The 15,707-nt window shown below is 39.6% G+C and overlaps 1 protein-coding gene across 2 annotated transcripts in view; it reads left to right on the forward strand.

Annotated features, from left to right (window-relative positions):
* CERS6 (ceramide synthase 6) overlaps positions 1-13,601 on the forward strand; it is a 117,586-nt gene extending 103,985 nt beyond the window's left edge. The window contains exons 9-11 of one of the 2 annotated variants that reach the window (XM_065841287.2): positions 6,492-6,648; positions 7,660-7,683; positions 8,349-13,601. In XM_065841287.2, coding sequence (XP_065697359.1) covers positions 6,492-6,648; positions 7,660-7,683; positions 8,349-8,510 — 343 coding nt within the window. In that variant the 3' untranslated portion in view covers positions 8,511-13,601. The remainder of the gene's footprint in view (positions 1-6,491; positions 6,649-7,659; positions 7,684-8,348) is intronic. The other variant, XM_065841288.2, reaches the window with a different exon arrangement.
* Positions 13,602-15,707: the final 2,106 nt, after the last annotated feature.

Here is a 15,707-nt window from a genome sequence, read left to right on the forward strand (position 1 = left end):
TTCTCTGTTGCTCATATAAAATTTTTATGCGTGCCTGGAGATGTTCAGATTTGGAAGTGTCGTTCTTCGCATAACGTAGTTTCTCTGTGCCTATCGTATGATCACAGGCCTTTCCACAAGCATTTTGCCAGAGCACATTACTGATGCAACATTTTGCTGAGTATAATTACATTCTGCTAGGAAATTTGAATTCTCTCCATAACCTAATGTCTATTGAAAGACTCTCCTGAGATTTGAGCGTGGATTGCGAAGGTGTCTCTGACCTTTTGTTATTGTTTTTCTCTGTCCACGAGAGTAGAAATGCTATTATTCATACCAGTAGCTGCAAGAATCAGTTAATGGGCAGTGACTGTTGACAAGAATGAATTGAGTGAAGAGAAAAACACAGCTGAACCCAGGACAGTGATAGCTTGATCAGAATGGTCTCTTTCACAGCACATGAAACATGAATAATTTCCTGTCTGTTCCATCACTTTAGTTAAGTAATTGGAAATCTTATTGATCTACACAGGGCTTAAAATAGCACAGTCTCAGTGGCAGGGCTGTGGTTTCTGCAAAGAGGTGTTGTTCCTTATTACTATTAGAACAGGAGCCACCCATCTCTACAGCAGCTGAACGCGTATGAGCACAATGTCAGGAAATCCTCCCATGTGGGGCTGGCGTGGGTGAGCAGAACTACACATGATGCTGAGCTCACTGGTAAAATGGAAGCATGTGGATTTAATGTTGTTCTGAATACTGACTCAACAGTTCATATATTTTCTGTCACTGCATTTTGCAGAGATCTTTTATCAACTTACTTTCTAAAAGAAGAGTGTATTGAGCATCACCAACAAAAAAACCTGTGGAATCCATCTCAGATGCTGTTGAAAGATCATCTCTCTGTCCTCCCCATCCTTCCTTCCCTATTTAATTGATGCTTTGTGGGTGACTGGTTCTTACGACTCTTCTTAGTTCACAGTGGGTCTCTGCTGCTCCCTTCATCCTTGCCATGCACTGCTTAGTAGCATAAATCCTACTCTGGGGGACTGAAAACCTAAGAGGTGGCAGGATCTGAGAAGGGAAACCAGCTGCTTCTTCCAGTCAGCAGGAGCTAAGAAGCATCTGTTCAGAGCAGAACAGTGATATAGACCAGTCCTAACAGCAGCTGGCTGAGCTGAAACTCAGAAGGGAAAGAATTTGGCAGTACAGCCCTATATGTACTGGATTTGCTGTAATTAAATATTTAGCTGTGCTGCAGCTTGAGGGCTCCAGGACATGAAAGTGCTATAGACTTAAGTTTCTTGAATTTAATGAGTATTTTGCATGTCATTTCATACCCTTTTCAAGTAAAAAGTTGGGTAACTCATCTGAAGTCTCTCGTGCAGAAACAGCTGTGTGTCAGGTCACCTGTTCTATAAAGTTAGTTTAACATTGTCATTGTAAGTAACTAGGACAGCCTGAGATATGAAGTCCTATTAGATTTTAGTCAAGGTCTAAATCCTGAGATAAATCTTTACTGCTGATGAAATGTAGCTGATTTGTGGCTGATCAGCATGTGCACATATGTGTGCTTTCACACTCCACTGCCTCTTCATTTGTCTGTGAGTCTCAGTGACATTTTTTTTTACCTGTCAGTTTTATGGGATGTTTTAAGCAAGTAGTCCATAGTGTTCTATAAACAAGCTAATGAATTAATACTCCCAGCATCTTTGTGTGGCAGACAAGATGTACCAATACATTGTGCCCACCTTCAACAAAAAGCAAACTATGCAAATAAATCAGAAAATTTTTTGAATCACATAATAAGTTAGTGGAACAGCTGAATGCAGAATTTAGAACTCCTGACTCTTTGTTCTCTGTTCTTGGTCACTTTTTACCAGGTAGAATGCAGAATAAACTACTATGTTTTGGGGCAGAAGTAAGTGCAATTGTTTCTTTTTCAAAGGAAAAAAATCAAAAGACAGAAACTTTGAAGCATTTGGGCATTAGTGTTGTTGGATTACTTACACTAAACAGAATCTGAATTTCATTCATGCCCTCCTAGATGTAATTATCTATTTGCTCTGCAATGAATGCAGTATTGAAGGATATCGCAGTGCAGCTGGTTATGGTGCAATATAGAGTGCTGTTGGGTAATGTGCACATGGTGAAGGAGATAAAGACATTTATTGTGAATTATTTAAACAAGCTGTTACCATGTTTTGCTGTCCTTGGTTATGCTTTGAAGCTTCTGGCTGTTGCACCACGGTGACAGAAAGCCTTTCACTCAGCATGTTGCACACACAGTGTTGGTCACTGGACAGTGCTGCAGAAGTTAAGGCAGAGCGTGGCTGGCACTCATTTATTTCAGCTGCAGTTTCTGCTCCTGTTGTATGTGATAACAGTGCCCATCACCCTGTTATGCTGCATTCTGCAGAGTTCGTCATAAATTTATTGCCTGTCTGCAAGAACGCTGGCTCCTTCCCCATGGCTTGCTTTCTCACCTCCTTTCTTTGTTCTTGGGACCCTTTCAGAAGCATACAAGGCATGTTTTTGCCAATTCTCAGACAAATGTAAATAAGCATTTTATTCTTCCACCCATTCCGCTCGCTCTTTATCTGTCTTTCTTCATCTCCCTTTTCTCATTCCATCCCTGGTGCAAGACAAGTGATCAGCTTGCCAAGAACTAGGAACTGCTGTCCCAGAGCCTGGGCTTGTGCCCACTAAGTTGAGGGGAGGGAGTGTAATCTTACCAGAGTCAGCGTGTGGGCCTGTTGCCAACAGCCTCTCAAGCACTGCTGTGCTGGTTAAACAGAGTTAGATGGTAGAGGAAAAACCTGTATTGTGATTCATGTGATGCATCTGATTGCTTAGTAGTTGTTGAAAATGTGGTAATTGTATTCTGAGTGTTCAGTTAGAGTGGTAGTACAGTAAGGTATGGAATTACCTCTCCCAGTGGCTCAGATATTGTGGCAGTGTTCCTGAAAGGCTAGCACAGATTTCAGTGAGAGTGGATTGGATCTTAAGTGGTAAATTTGTTTACATTTGCCTTCATCACCCACAGTGCCTAATTCAAAATGCTAAACACAGCCAGGCACGCAGGCCCACTTGGGATTTATTTAATGAGAGAAGAGAGAATAATGCCTTCCATGAGACTGTATTCTTTTGTCCAGCTATCAAAATCTTTCAGGGCCTCAGAAAAATTGCTGCAGTCCAGAAGCAATTTTCAAAAGCAGAAACTTAGCATTTTGTTTCAAATTGCAGAGACCTGGGAAATGATGACCAAAGTTTTCAGAGAGGTAGAGCAATTGCAGCTAAAGTCATTTCTCCCTGTGAGATCAAGTCCAGCTGTTTCCAGTCAGATAACCAAGAATCAAAGTTTCTGCTGGGAATTAACCACTGGAGAGCTTTGAAAAATTCCAGCAAGCCTGTTTGCAGACTTAAGTGCCTGGCTGCCTTTTTTAGTATTTGAACCTAAGATTTATTTGCATATACATTCCGTAGGCACTTTCTCCGTCATGTAATCCATTCTCATGCTGCATTTTCCAGTCCCAGTTACTTGTGTAGGTGGTTAAAAAGCTTTGGTTGAATCTTTTCAGTGGTGGAATTGGTGGAAATTTGTCTAACCTTTCTTCCCTCCCTGTTTTCCTCGATCTCTGCAAGTACAATTTCTCTCTGTATTCTGCCTATTAACCTTATGATTCCTCCCCCCCCCCTTTCAGACTTTTGATATGAAATAAATTATTTATTCTGAGAGAAAAAGTTTATTTGCTTTCCTTCATTTTTTTCTATAGTTTTCTGTATTTTTCACTCAGCTTCTGCTTAGCTCTGCATGCTTAGACATAGCCCTAGCTCTGCCTGCACACTTAGCCTGCTCACCAGGTCTCTGACCCCTCTTGGCATGACTGAGCAATTAGTGAGATCCCTTATGCAGCTTTGATGGAGAGTTCCAATCCTGTCCTTAGTTTGCTGGACATGAGCAGGTGAGAAAGAGGTCTGCTCTTTCAATTAAGGCTTATTTCCCATACCTAATACACATTAGATGAGTCATTTGCATGGTGAAACTGCCTTTGGAACCAGAAGCACTCTTTTTGGCCTTGCTGTCTTACTGATATTTTAGACTTCTGCAAGAACAGACCATCTTTCATCTCTAATGCTGCTTTTTTTACTTGAGTGCTATGGAAGGTCCCAGAGGTGAATTTGATCTAGTGAATGAAAATATAAACAGAAATGTGTAGAAACTGCATTTACAATTCTGGAGCATATAAAATGTTAGACAAAGACAATTAGATGTGAGCTTTACATAGCTTTGTGTACAGGAGCTGTTGATTTCAAGTGTGAATATGATATGGTGGTTGGAACTGAAGTGAGTGCTGGTGAAGTAAAACTGTGCTGACTACAGCTGTGTTTTGATATACATGAGAGTGTCCCCTTGAATTATCAAGGGGGTATTGCTGTGCTACCATTGGCAGAATGGATTACACAAAGCTGAGACTGAGGGGTTTTAGCTGACAGAAGCAATAATATGATGGGGTTTTTGCAAACTGGAAAACAGTTTATTTTTCTAGAGTACACTTCATAAACAGAAGACAGAGTTAAAACGCAGCTGTATAGTAAGGTTATAAAACATCCACTCCTCAATAAATTATGAAGCAAACATGCAGTTTAGCATAAGAAGGCAAAAACAAAAAGGTAGGAAATTTATTGTGAAATGTACTACATTATTAAGGCCAGTGTCTTAGAAATAACTGGTTGATTTTGACCAGTGCTGTTTTATACATGTAAATCATTAGCACTTAATGATATATTCTGGTTTTGCTGTCTGTACATGCTTCTTATTAATACTACTTATTAATACTACTTGAGCTGATTTTTATGTTGTTGGAAAGGATGTGATGGAATAAGCGAATGGGGTGGCTTTTTAAACAGCTGAGCCCAGTGCCTGTGATGTTTCAGGTGGAGCTGGGCTGTTCTGCAGCCCCCAGACCCCTCCAGACTGCAGACCCAGTGGGTGCAGCGGTTTGCTGATGAAATGTGCCATCTAGTGGCACATCAGCGGGTGATAGTTAATTTAAAAACAAAACAAAAAAGAACATTAAGTCAATGGACTTTTTAATGCATTTTTACATAGCAGGGAAAACGAATGGAGTTTGACAAATCCTCATCTTGCCACCTTTTTCTCTCCCTAAGTAACAGGCATTAATAGATGGTTATTTGTTTCCAAAAATGCCATTGTTTCTACTGTCTGTTGACCATTCTCTGCTCTCAGGCTGTTTGCTGAGGTCCAGACTGAAATTGTCTGCTATGGCAGAGTACTTGGACAGAATGATTAGTGCTGTATTCACAAAGCTTCAGAAGTCATATTGTAACATCACTGTTACTGCCTCCATCTGAAATGCTGCTTCTCAGAAACTTGGTTCAAATGCCTAGTACTGCCCAAATTTCTTCGACATGGCACCCAAGCTTTGCTGCCCCGAAGTATCCCTGTTGTCCACCTCTCCAGTATGTGACTGCCAAACCTGGCTCTTACTTGTATGTGAGTGGTGTGCAAATTGGATTTTGTGCAAAAAGTGGCCACCAGAGCTGCCCAGTACCTTAGTAGTTAGTACAGACACTCGGGATGTTCAAGGTCCAGGGTTAAGTCCCTTCACTGGTTGATTATTTTGACCTCAGATTCCTGTTGGTGCTGAGGTTCCACTAAAGAGTTTCTGTTGGAAGACTCAACAAAAGCCTCTCCGCCCATTCTTAGAAAAGCCTATAAGAGGCTGAATCCTGCCACGTGTGTGCCATGGTTTTACAGCTGCTGAAGCCTCACTTTGACTGAATGGTCATGGTCTGGTTTTGGTTCTGCATAGCACATCGCTCGTGTCACTGATACCAAGGGGGCAAAGGCATCCTGAGCTGTGTACAAACACCAACATGAACCCCTCGGCTTTGAGAAGGGGTTTGGGAGAGAGGGCTTCAGCTGGGCATAGCCAGGAAGCGTTGCCCTGCTCTTGGTACAGGTGTGTCTGGTGTAATGTGGTACAGATTGCAGCTCACTGTCACAGCCTGGGAGCGTGGTTCGAAGAACATGGTGCTGCATGTGAGTTGCACTGCAGTGTAGGAGTCCTCTACATGCTCTTACCCTGTGCTAATACAGGGGCACCAAACCCTAACTGGAAGCAGTTGAGATGGAAAAGCTTGATTTGAAAAAAAAAAAATGGAATGAAGTAATCTTTGTTATTAATCAGGGAAGGAGGTATTTGAGACAAACAACACCTGCCAGCTTTATAAAATGAAAAAAGAATGCACACTGAGGAGCTTTGTTTTCTGTAGGTGATGTTTGCAAAATGAAGTTAAACACTGAAAGCAAGATTTTGATGTTTCTGGAGACACCCATGTGATTCAGAGTCTCTGTTACTTTGAGAACCAGCTGTCTGTGTGAATCCCATCTAATCAAGTACTCGTCACTTTGATTTAAAAAGGGCTTCTTTTAGATTGTTGGCTTAAGGAAAGTGTCATTATTTTTCTGTCCCTTTCTCTTCCAGGATATTAAACACAACATTATTTGAACTGTATGAAGCTCTGGGCAATTTTCCTGCCTTGTGGGTCTTCAATGTGTTGCTTGTGATTCTTCAAATTCTGCACTGTTTTTGGTCTTACCTAATCATAAAGGCAGCCTACAAAGCTATTTCAAAGGGCAAGGTAAGACAGCGTGGTTCTGTTTCATGTTTATGATTATAACTTTTTCATTATCAATACAGAGTCACTGACTTTTTGGTTACTTTTTGTTTTCATTACTTTTTCTTTCTAATCCATAACATGTTACTGAAGACACATATTGTTTCATGTAAACTGTTCTTTCCTTTCATGGAAACTTTTTTCCACTTTTTCTAACAAATGTCAGATAATATACTCTTTATAGTGTTTATATGTGCTTCCACACTTCCTTTTTATATTCTGATACACTGAACCAAACTACATTAGAGAAATTGGATTAACAAAAAAAATAAAGGCAGACTACTTTCTTGGGGCTACCAGTTCTGGTTTTTGTCTTTATAGCAGTTGTTAGCTAAGTGTTCATTTCCCAGCTGGTAGTGATAGTGATAGTAACACAAATTGAAATTCTGCTGCCTTTGCTAATGGGAAAGTGACAAATCACAGCCTCTTTTGGTACTAACGAGGTTCTGCAAAGGGCTATGTACTTTCTTTCTAGGATTCCTACAGCAAGACCATTTGGGCTAAAATGTAGTGTGTTGCTGCCGTAGTTACATTTGACAGGGAGGCACAATTCACAGAAATGCTAGCCCCATTACACTTGCTGTGCAGATATGGCGCTCACATTTAGATGATAGAAGTAACACTTACATATAATGTTAAAATATCATTTCCCCTTAGAGAGCTCATGAGTACATGTTTTAGGCATGTAACTGCCCCCAAAGTGAATAGGATTGTTCTGCAGAAAACTGCTTTCTATGAATGTGCTGGAGAGTTCAGCCTTGTCCTGGACAGAGCCCAGAATCTGCCACTTGCTCTGTATGACAGGCAGTGCATTCGTGAACTGTATTTTGCCTGGAAGCCACACTTCAGTTTCCTCTGCTTTTAGCAATTGTTAGCCTCAGCTCTCCTGTCTGAATTACACCAGTGACTTCAAACGGTGCTTCCTGCTCTCTCTTACTCTGCTTGTTTATCCTTTCCCTTGTGCTGTGCTGGAAGGCTGGGAAGTGGAACCCCTTGCATGTAAGTGTCTTCAAATTTACTATCCAAAAGACTTATTCTGCACAATACTAGTGTTTGTGGGGTTTTTTAATTTGTGCTTTCTGTGTGGTGTTTTTATCCAATGTTTGTGTTTATATATTTAAATGAAGGCTATCTTCAAAGGCCATTTCTACTTCTCACCTGTGCATTGCCTAATACCATTCAAACCCACTTCTGTCTATAGTATCTGGATGCTATCATGTTCCAACCTTTTTTAGACATATATATCAGCAGGATAAGAAGCTGCTCTGTCACCATTCAGGAACTGTACTTGAGAACATAAGTCCTCTACCTTGTAGTTCAAAAAATTACACAGGAGAAAATTTAGATGGTACAAGAGCAGAGTTAGACACTCGCAGTAAGACAGAGACTGGGTTAAAGATGATTATGCATGACATAAAAATGGAGGATTCTTCTTCCTTCAGATCTTAACTAACTTCCTCACTTCCAACCCCATTCTTTCATTTCTGCAGTAAAATAGGCAGTGTTTTCACAACATGTTACTGATATGTTACAGTAGATCTTCATCCTTAATTATTGTTTTATTGTTGTATTACTGTGTGAAGTCTTTGATTCTGGCTTGAACCAAAAAGCTCCGTCGTTTCCTTACAATCACCTACTGCTTGCTTCTTTTTCAAATTCTACAGGTAGCAAAGGATGACCGAAGTGACATTGAGTCAAGCTCAGATGAGGAAGAAACAGTACCTCGTTCAAAAACCCCTCACAGCACTGTCACCACTAATGGAACCAGTGGTGCCAATGGGACAAATGGATATCTTACCGGCAGCACTTCCTCAGAGGAGCATTAATCCTTGAGTTCAATTGTGAGGCATGAACAGAATGAACTGTTTGCTGCTGGAAGTAAATTATAAGTTGTGAATGCGGTTTCTTCATATATCTCAGTATCAGAAAAAAGTTAGGAATATCAAAGCATTCTAATAGTGCACTGCCATATTTCCTGTTTGTGAATGAAGACAACACACCATTCTGTATACGTAGGCATGCTGTATGTGTATGTAACTGACACAATGAGAGCAGTATTTTCACTTGTACTGTCTTTGAAATATTATTTATTTTGTATTCTTTTGGGAACTTCTGGACAAAAGGGAATATCCATTCTTTTAACTTTTATCTCTTACGATTCTCAGTGGTGGAGAGCATCACACTCAGATCTCTTCTGTCGATCCCTGTTGCTTTTGCTGAGTCTGCTATAAGTAATAGTTGTTTGATTTGTTACTTACAGTAAGATAGAGTACAGCTTTATAGATTATAGATCTGCTTCAGATATTTTTGCTATCTTTGTGTTTTAAAGTGCTGGTTTTGAAATTGCCTATCAAATCACAGTGGCCGTTCCTCCAACATAAAGTTTTAAAACACTGGATTGATATTTTGAATATTAGGTAATGTGCTCAATTAGCAATTTGGGAAAAAAAAAAAAAAAACTGTGGTAATTGTGGGATATTACTGTAGCGTAATTTAAAATTCAATTTGGTGGTTTATCACATTAGAAGTAGACTTGAGTAGTTGTGCAAATACCCAAAAGCATTGATGTTAACAGTCCTCAATTTTTTTCTTTTGCCTTGCAATTTTTGACTTCTACAGGTTTTAGCTTTTTGCAGAGATTCCATGTTGAAAGGTGTTTATTCATGTGCAGCATTGTGAATCCAGACCTCACTCCTGGAACTCTGCTTGCAAGGTCAGATGGATGAGAGCAGAGATGTGATGGAAGAAACAGCAGATGAAAAGTTCATTGCTTCTTCAGACACAGTTCAGTCTAGGTATCATTCTTACTGCTACTTTCTTGGTAGGGTGAAGAGAGAGAAGGCAGAATGTCATACGTCACTAGAAGTTTATTTTAAATGCATGAAAACTTGAGCAAAATTGAATTAACATAATTCACAGCAAACTTTGAATTCTCATTACCTCTAGAAATAAAATTAAGGGTGTCTGTAAAATAATTTTGCTCTCCTTTTTCATCCAAGATTTACAAACTGTATCCCAAAGAAGACAAAATAACACCCAAAATAAAAAGATTTTTAGACATTCTATACAGACTTCTTCCAGTCTCCAGGTCATAGTTTGATGTAGGATGCTAAGGAACATACAGCTCTTGCAAGACACTTTCCTGCGATTTGTGACAGCAGTGCCAAAAGTCTGTGAGGTTCTTGGGTAAAAGACTCTATGCAACCTACTGTTTCAACAGTATTGTGTATGTGCACACAGAACCAATGTGCTTATAGACCAAAGACTTATACATAAATAAAAATTAAAAAAAAAAAAAAGAAAAAAGTAATAAAAAAAGGGAAGGAACAAACCAGGAAAAAATGTAATAGGTTGTCTTCTGTATACAAAAGGATTGGAGTGCTGTGTTCAGCTGGAACTCTACGTGAGGAACTCTTTCTGATTCCTTCCACCTATGCAAATAGCAAAATATGGATGGTTTCTAATGCCATAAAACATGTTTAAAGGCTCTATTTTATACAGACTCCAGTGAAGAAAGTTGTGTTGCCACTTCTTTCTTTTGAAAAACTGAGATTTGTCCTATTCTACTGGTCACTCTTGAAAACTTCTGAAACCTTTGATATCTCTAAAGACCCTTGTGAGTTAACAAAAGATGTGCTGAAAATAAGGGCAGAATGGCATGAATGAAAATATTACCTCTATTTAGTTAGACCATAGAGGTAAGAAAACTGAAAAATTGTAAATCGTGGAAGAAGAGTTGTCAGTTTTACTACTCACAGAGCATCTTTTGGAAAAGCCAGGTAATGTAATTCAGCTGCTGCATAGCTTCTGTGTCCATGAGTGTACTGTAAGGGAGCAATGGAGTCTTATTTAAATCTGCTTCTCCCTCAACAGTTTCTCTGCCTCTAATTTTTCTCATCTGTCTCCTGTGCCTCTAGTTTCATACAGTTATCTGCAAGGCAGGTTATACATGTGAAAATACACTGATTGCAGCAGAAAGTATCCCATCCTCAGTATTTGAGGTGGCAGTTGTTTAATAGTTACTGTCAATAACCAAGATTTTAAAACAAAACTAGCCTGGGATATATTGAATGAATGTTATAATTTCTGAAATCTGACCTGCTAAGATGATGACTGAGAATAACAATCTAGACACACCTCTTTCATGCTGTTGATTACTACCTCTACTGGAGCATTTCCCTTCTGCAAAGATGGTTAAAAAAATGGCATTTTGGCAAAGTATTTTGTCTTACAAGGGAACAGAATGTTGTTCTGAACTATCAACATACGCAACATAGATAACATGCGATAGTACTGTAATGTTGCTGGACAGAGAGCAGTTCCCAAAACCAATCCCTGTGCCAGAGGCAGGAGACCTTTGGTCCCTGTTGGTCGTCCCCAGTTGTGCTCTCTAGTGTTGCCTCAGATGTACAGTCAAGGTACAGCCCGGGAGATGATTTACCATCACGGCTACAGATGCTGTTAGTGTACCCCCACTCTTAAAACATGCAACTGGGATTGAAACTGTTCCTTTGAGGTTCAGGTGCACCTGTCATGCGCTAAAGCATGTACATAGTTACCATGGTTCAGCTGACTCCCAATGACTTCTCTCCTATAAACCTGGCTTTTTGGAGTCCATTCTTAGCAGCCTAGAATAAACTTAATACAGGATCGTCTGGGAAACAGGTGAGATGAAAGATTTGCTGAAATAGGATAAGAGTAATGAAGCACTGAGAACTTCACTATGCTGAACAATCATTAAACTTTCAAGCTACATTTTTTTAATGGAAATAAAAAATTCATACCTTTTTTTCTGTCTTCAGTGGTATGGACCAAGTGTTTTTAGAACTCACACATAGCAATATGTTTTGATTCGTAGCTTTAACCAATGGATGTCAAAACTTTGACTTCATCTTCTACTCTGCAAAGAGAATGTCATGCAACTATTTTTTTTTAATCTGAATTTGTTTGCTTCTCTGCTGAAGAGCTTTGCAAGATGCTTTTGGATGCCATCAAGTATTTAGAGGATAACCACACATATTCCAGAAAATTGATTTAAATTATTCACATGGCTCATGGTAAATGTGAGCTCTTAAAAGGTTCTGTATATTCATACCTTTTGTAGAATTGTCATTTCAGTCATTTTAGAAATGAGAGTTTGTACTCTGTAACCTCTGTGTCTTCTAACTTCTGTGCTCTCTTTTTATAGTACAGTACATGACCCAGTGGTTGAGATGTTGAAGTAGAAAAATGAGGAAACGGTATTTAGAGTTTATTAATAAATAGTAAGTATTTGTCTCCTCTCCTAGCCAGCCCAGAATATAGTAAAGTAAGTTTCAGGTCTCCCTTTGTTTACTGTTTCCAATATTGACATATTTTGTACCAAAAGGAAAATATATGGTGAGGTTTTTTTCATAAGAAACTAAAACCAAACATTGCAGAAAATGGTGGAAATATCTGACTAAATAACAAGGGTGGACATTGGAGTCTTTTGGATCTTGATCAGTGTTCAGTAGTGCTAGTTCTAAAATACCAAAGTGTCCCATGCTGTTTCCTTATTGCCAGTTTGTAGTTTTTTCTATGTGTTATTTATTTAATGATTCCAGCAGAATTGGAACAGGTGTCACAGCTTCATATGCTCCTGTCTCAGCCTGTGACCATTCTGTGTGATTGCCAATGCTAAATCCTTTTTCTGAGTCCCAAGTACATGCACTAAACCCTTGCTTACAGTGAAGTGATTTGTGTCTTAAATCCGTATCTGTTTCAAGGGAAAATCACTTTCTGATTCTGAAAAGGGCGTGGTGGCAAAAGCTGTTACCCTGCAGCAAATGTCAATGATGATCAACACAGATTGATTTAGACACAATGTGTGTCTTACGCAGAGTATTCTAGTAGGAAGCCTGATGCCTGTTCCATTCATCTTCTCATTACTGCAGCCTTTCCTCTTCTCAGAGAACTATGGGCTAACATTGGTTTTCTACAGTTGATGATTTGGTATTTTTTTAATCTCTTTGCTACAACTCATTTTTGTATGTCTCCTATTGTCTACTTCTTCTGACAATTGTGTGAGAGGAGATAGCGAATACTTTTTACCCTTCTTGTAATGTAGACCTTACTAGGCTGAACTTCAGTGTTCTGCAAATTACAGTTGCCTTTAAACAAGAAAGCAAAACCAGTTTGTACTACTTGTTTTGACTGGTTTTGGTTTGGAATGGGGAACTAATGGGAACTTCAGTAAAACAACCTTACTCTTTTTCCTTTCCTTTTAAAAAGCACTAGTGGAAGTTTGGAAAAGTGGTGTACGTATATAGCCTTTAAATTGTAAAAATTTCTGATTGTAGTTGCAATGAAAACACAGTGTTTGAGTGTGTCTCTACAGAATTCTCAGTCTTTAAAATTGCTTTCAGTTTAAAAACTGGACGAAATACTATGAAATTATGTTTAGGAGCCGGGTCAGTGAGCACGCATGTTGGACAAAGACCAAAACAATTGTCTTACATGACCTAAAATGATCTGTGCAACAAAACACATTTTCTGGTTTCTGTTGAGCTTCAGCTTCTTGCAGTCCCAGGGTTTAACTTTTGTATACGAGCTCTCATACCGTACTGTGCATGTTGGCTGCCTGCTGCAAGTCAGGGTGAGGCAGATGACACTGTTTCACCTGTGTTTTCGTGACAATCCTGTGCTTGAGCAACTCTCTCAGAAATGCAGTGATGTGTAGGAACTCCACTGTCCCAGACACAGTGATGTGCTAGCTAGAAGTCCTTTCATGTATAGCTGTTGTGTAGAACTTTGGGAGTTAATTTGTGTTTTACTTGGTTGGTTTTGGTTTTTTTAATATGGAAACTAATTATTCCTCATAAAATCTCTGGAACCAATCAGTATTGTGGGCTATTTTGATTTGGAGGGACTTTCATAATAAACATAAGTATTAGGAATGTAGTGTCGGTTTTCTTCTCTTTTCCATGAAATGCAATGCAAACAATATTTTCATTTGTTTTAGCTCAAAAAATGTTATCCACGCTGCGGACTCCAGCATTTTTAGAGCAGATTCAAGTAGGTCTTTACTGAGTTCATCACTACAGTATTTGATGTTACTTCTGGTATGAACCTGTAACAGTAAGTGTTAGAAGGATAAGTTCTGTCTCTAGAAATTCAAATATTTTTATTTTGAAAAACATTTTACTAGAATTCAAAAAGCGAAAATTTGCATGTTAATAATTTCTGAATGTCCAGCTGGGTCCACCTTGGAAAAACTGTCCTTTTTCAGTCTAGGTAGTCAGAGTTTCTTAAAAGTAGACGTTCAGTCCAGTGTTTCAGGCTAAACTGTCAGTCAGCAAAGCTCCGCCTATGAACCAGTTCTGGAAGTGAGAGAATAGGCGAGAGCCACTCTTGTACAGTGGTTCTTCTGAGTAAAAGCTGCAGCTCTTGATTTTGCCAAGGAAGCTGCATCTTTCAGACCTCTACCATTAGAGTAGACCACATCTGCTGGCTTATTTATGATAGGATTCTATGTTTTTTCACTACTGTTAAAAAGAAGAGGGGTAAAGGGTTTTGCTGGGTTTTTTTATATAAACAAAGAGCTGTCTTTGTGTAGCAGTGCACTGAGCTGGAATTGCTTTCATACACTCACCAAAGTAAAGCCTACAAAATACCATTGTCTGGCAGGCTCTGGTGCAGCATTAAAAGAAGGAAGTACTTAGAAATGGGATGCATGAATACATTCTTACCACTTCAGCAGAAAATTGAGGCAACGGTTCTCGTAACACAAATACCAATTATATAGGAATCTCCACACATCAGTTGGAGTTTTGCCTCCAGAAGAGAAGTAAACTTGGGAATTTGCTTTGTGTTTAAAGAACTAATTACTGTAGTTGTTAATATGTCCCCATGAAAATATATGGAGAATCTTTTACTGTATTTAATATGACATTTAAATTCTTGTTTATTGAAGGAATTTGGAAATTTGGCCAATTGCATGTCTATTGTCTTTTGCTTCCTATTCCACATTTACTCCTCAACTTACATAGCACAAGAGAGAGCCACTGTGTATGGAAAATGGCTAAGGATTATGTGAAAAAGTGCGAAAATGTTTTGTGTGCTGCCTTTAAGTCTGTAAAGGTGCCTCTGTACAAGAAGCACGGTGGTTCTCAGAAGAAGAAGATACGAGGTCTGTGCTGCTTTAGAAGAGCTAAAAGGTGGTAACAGAGTCTCCTGCAGTACAGAAGGTGAGTGGAAGGAATCCAAATGTGAAACTGTACCGGATGGGTAAATTGCCACGTGACTTGGTGGCTCGTCATGCTGTGATGAACAGAGGCTGGGAGCTTGTGTGGAGGGATTTCCATTCTACCCTGCTAGTCCTGGTTCTGCTACTGTGGGTGGAGGGTCGCAGATTCCCTAATTTATGCTGGTTTTTTGCTCCTCTTTGTGCCCTGTGCTGCAGGATGCTAGTCCTGCCCCTTGCCAGATTTTACACTGCCTACCCTTGTCAGTGGGTTACCTTCTTCAGTGGATTTCACAGAGCAGGATGCCAGTTTGTGCTCAGGTAACAGAGGAGTCCAGGATGGTTGCCATATGGTTATCACAGGCTGTTTTCCACAGAGTCCCCATACTGGGGAATTTTAAAATGTGAACACACTCTCTAAGTGTGAGAGATACCACATTGACCTTGCTGGAATGCATGCTGGGCGAACTTGCATGTCCAGACTTCTTACTGGTGACTGCCCTCCCCCAGACTGTAAAATCCAGAGATCTATAAAAAATTACTTTCAATAATCCAACACCTATTTGTGCAGAGCAAATGAATGAAACAATAACTGTAACTAGGCAGAATAACAGTGTACCTAAGGCTCCTGCTGTGCCAGGCCTAACTCTGCAGAGCTCTGCCAGCAGAAGACAACTGCTCACTGGAGGCCTCTCCACCACGCAGGGGAGCAGGGAGCGTGGGTAAGGCTCACATCCCTTTTCTGCCTTAGAAGGCAGGTTTATTGCTATCGGATAACACACAATTGAGGAAAGTTTTATACCTGTCTTCAACCCTGAGT

The sequence above is a fragment of the Patagioenas fasciata genome, chromosome 7 (genome assembly GCF_037038585.1).
Source record: "Patagioenas fasciata isolate bPatFas1 chromosome 7, bPatFas1.hap1, whole genome shotgun sequence".
In the NCBI taxonomy this organism is placed as follows: Eukaryota; Metazoa; Chordata; class Aves; order Columbiformes; family Columbidae; genus Patagioenas; species Patagioenas fasciata.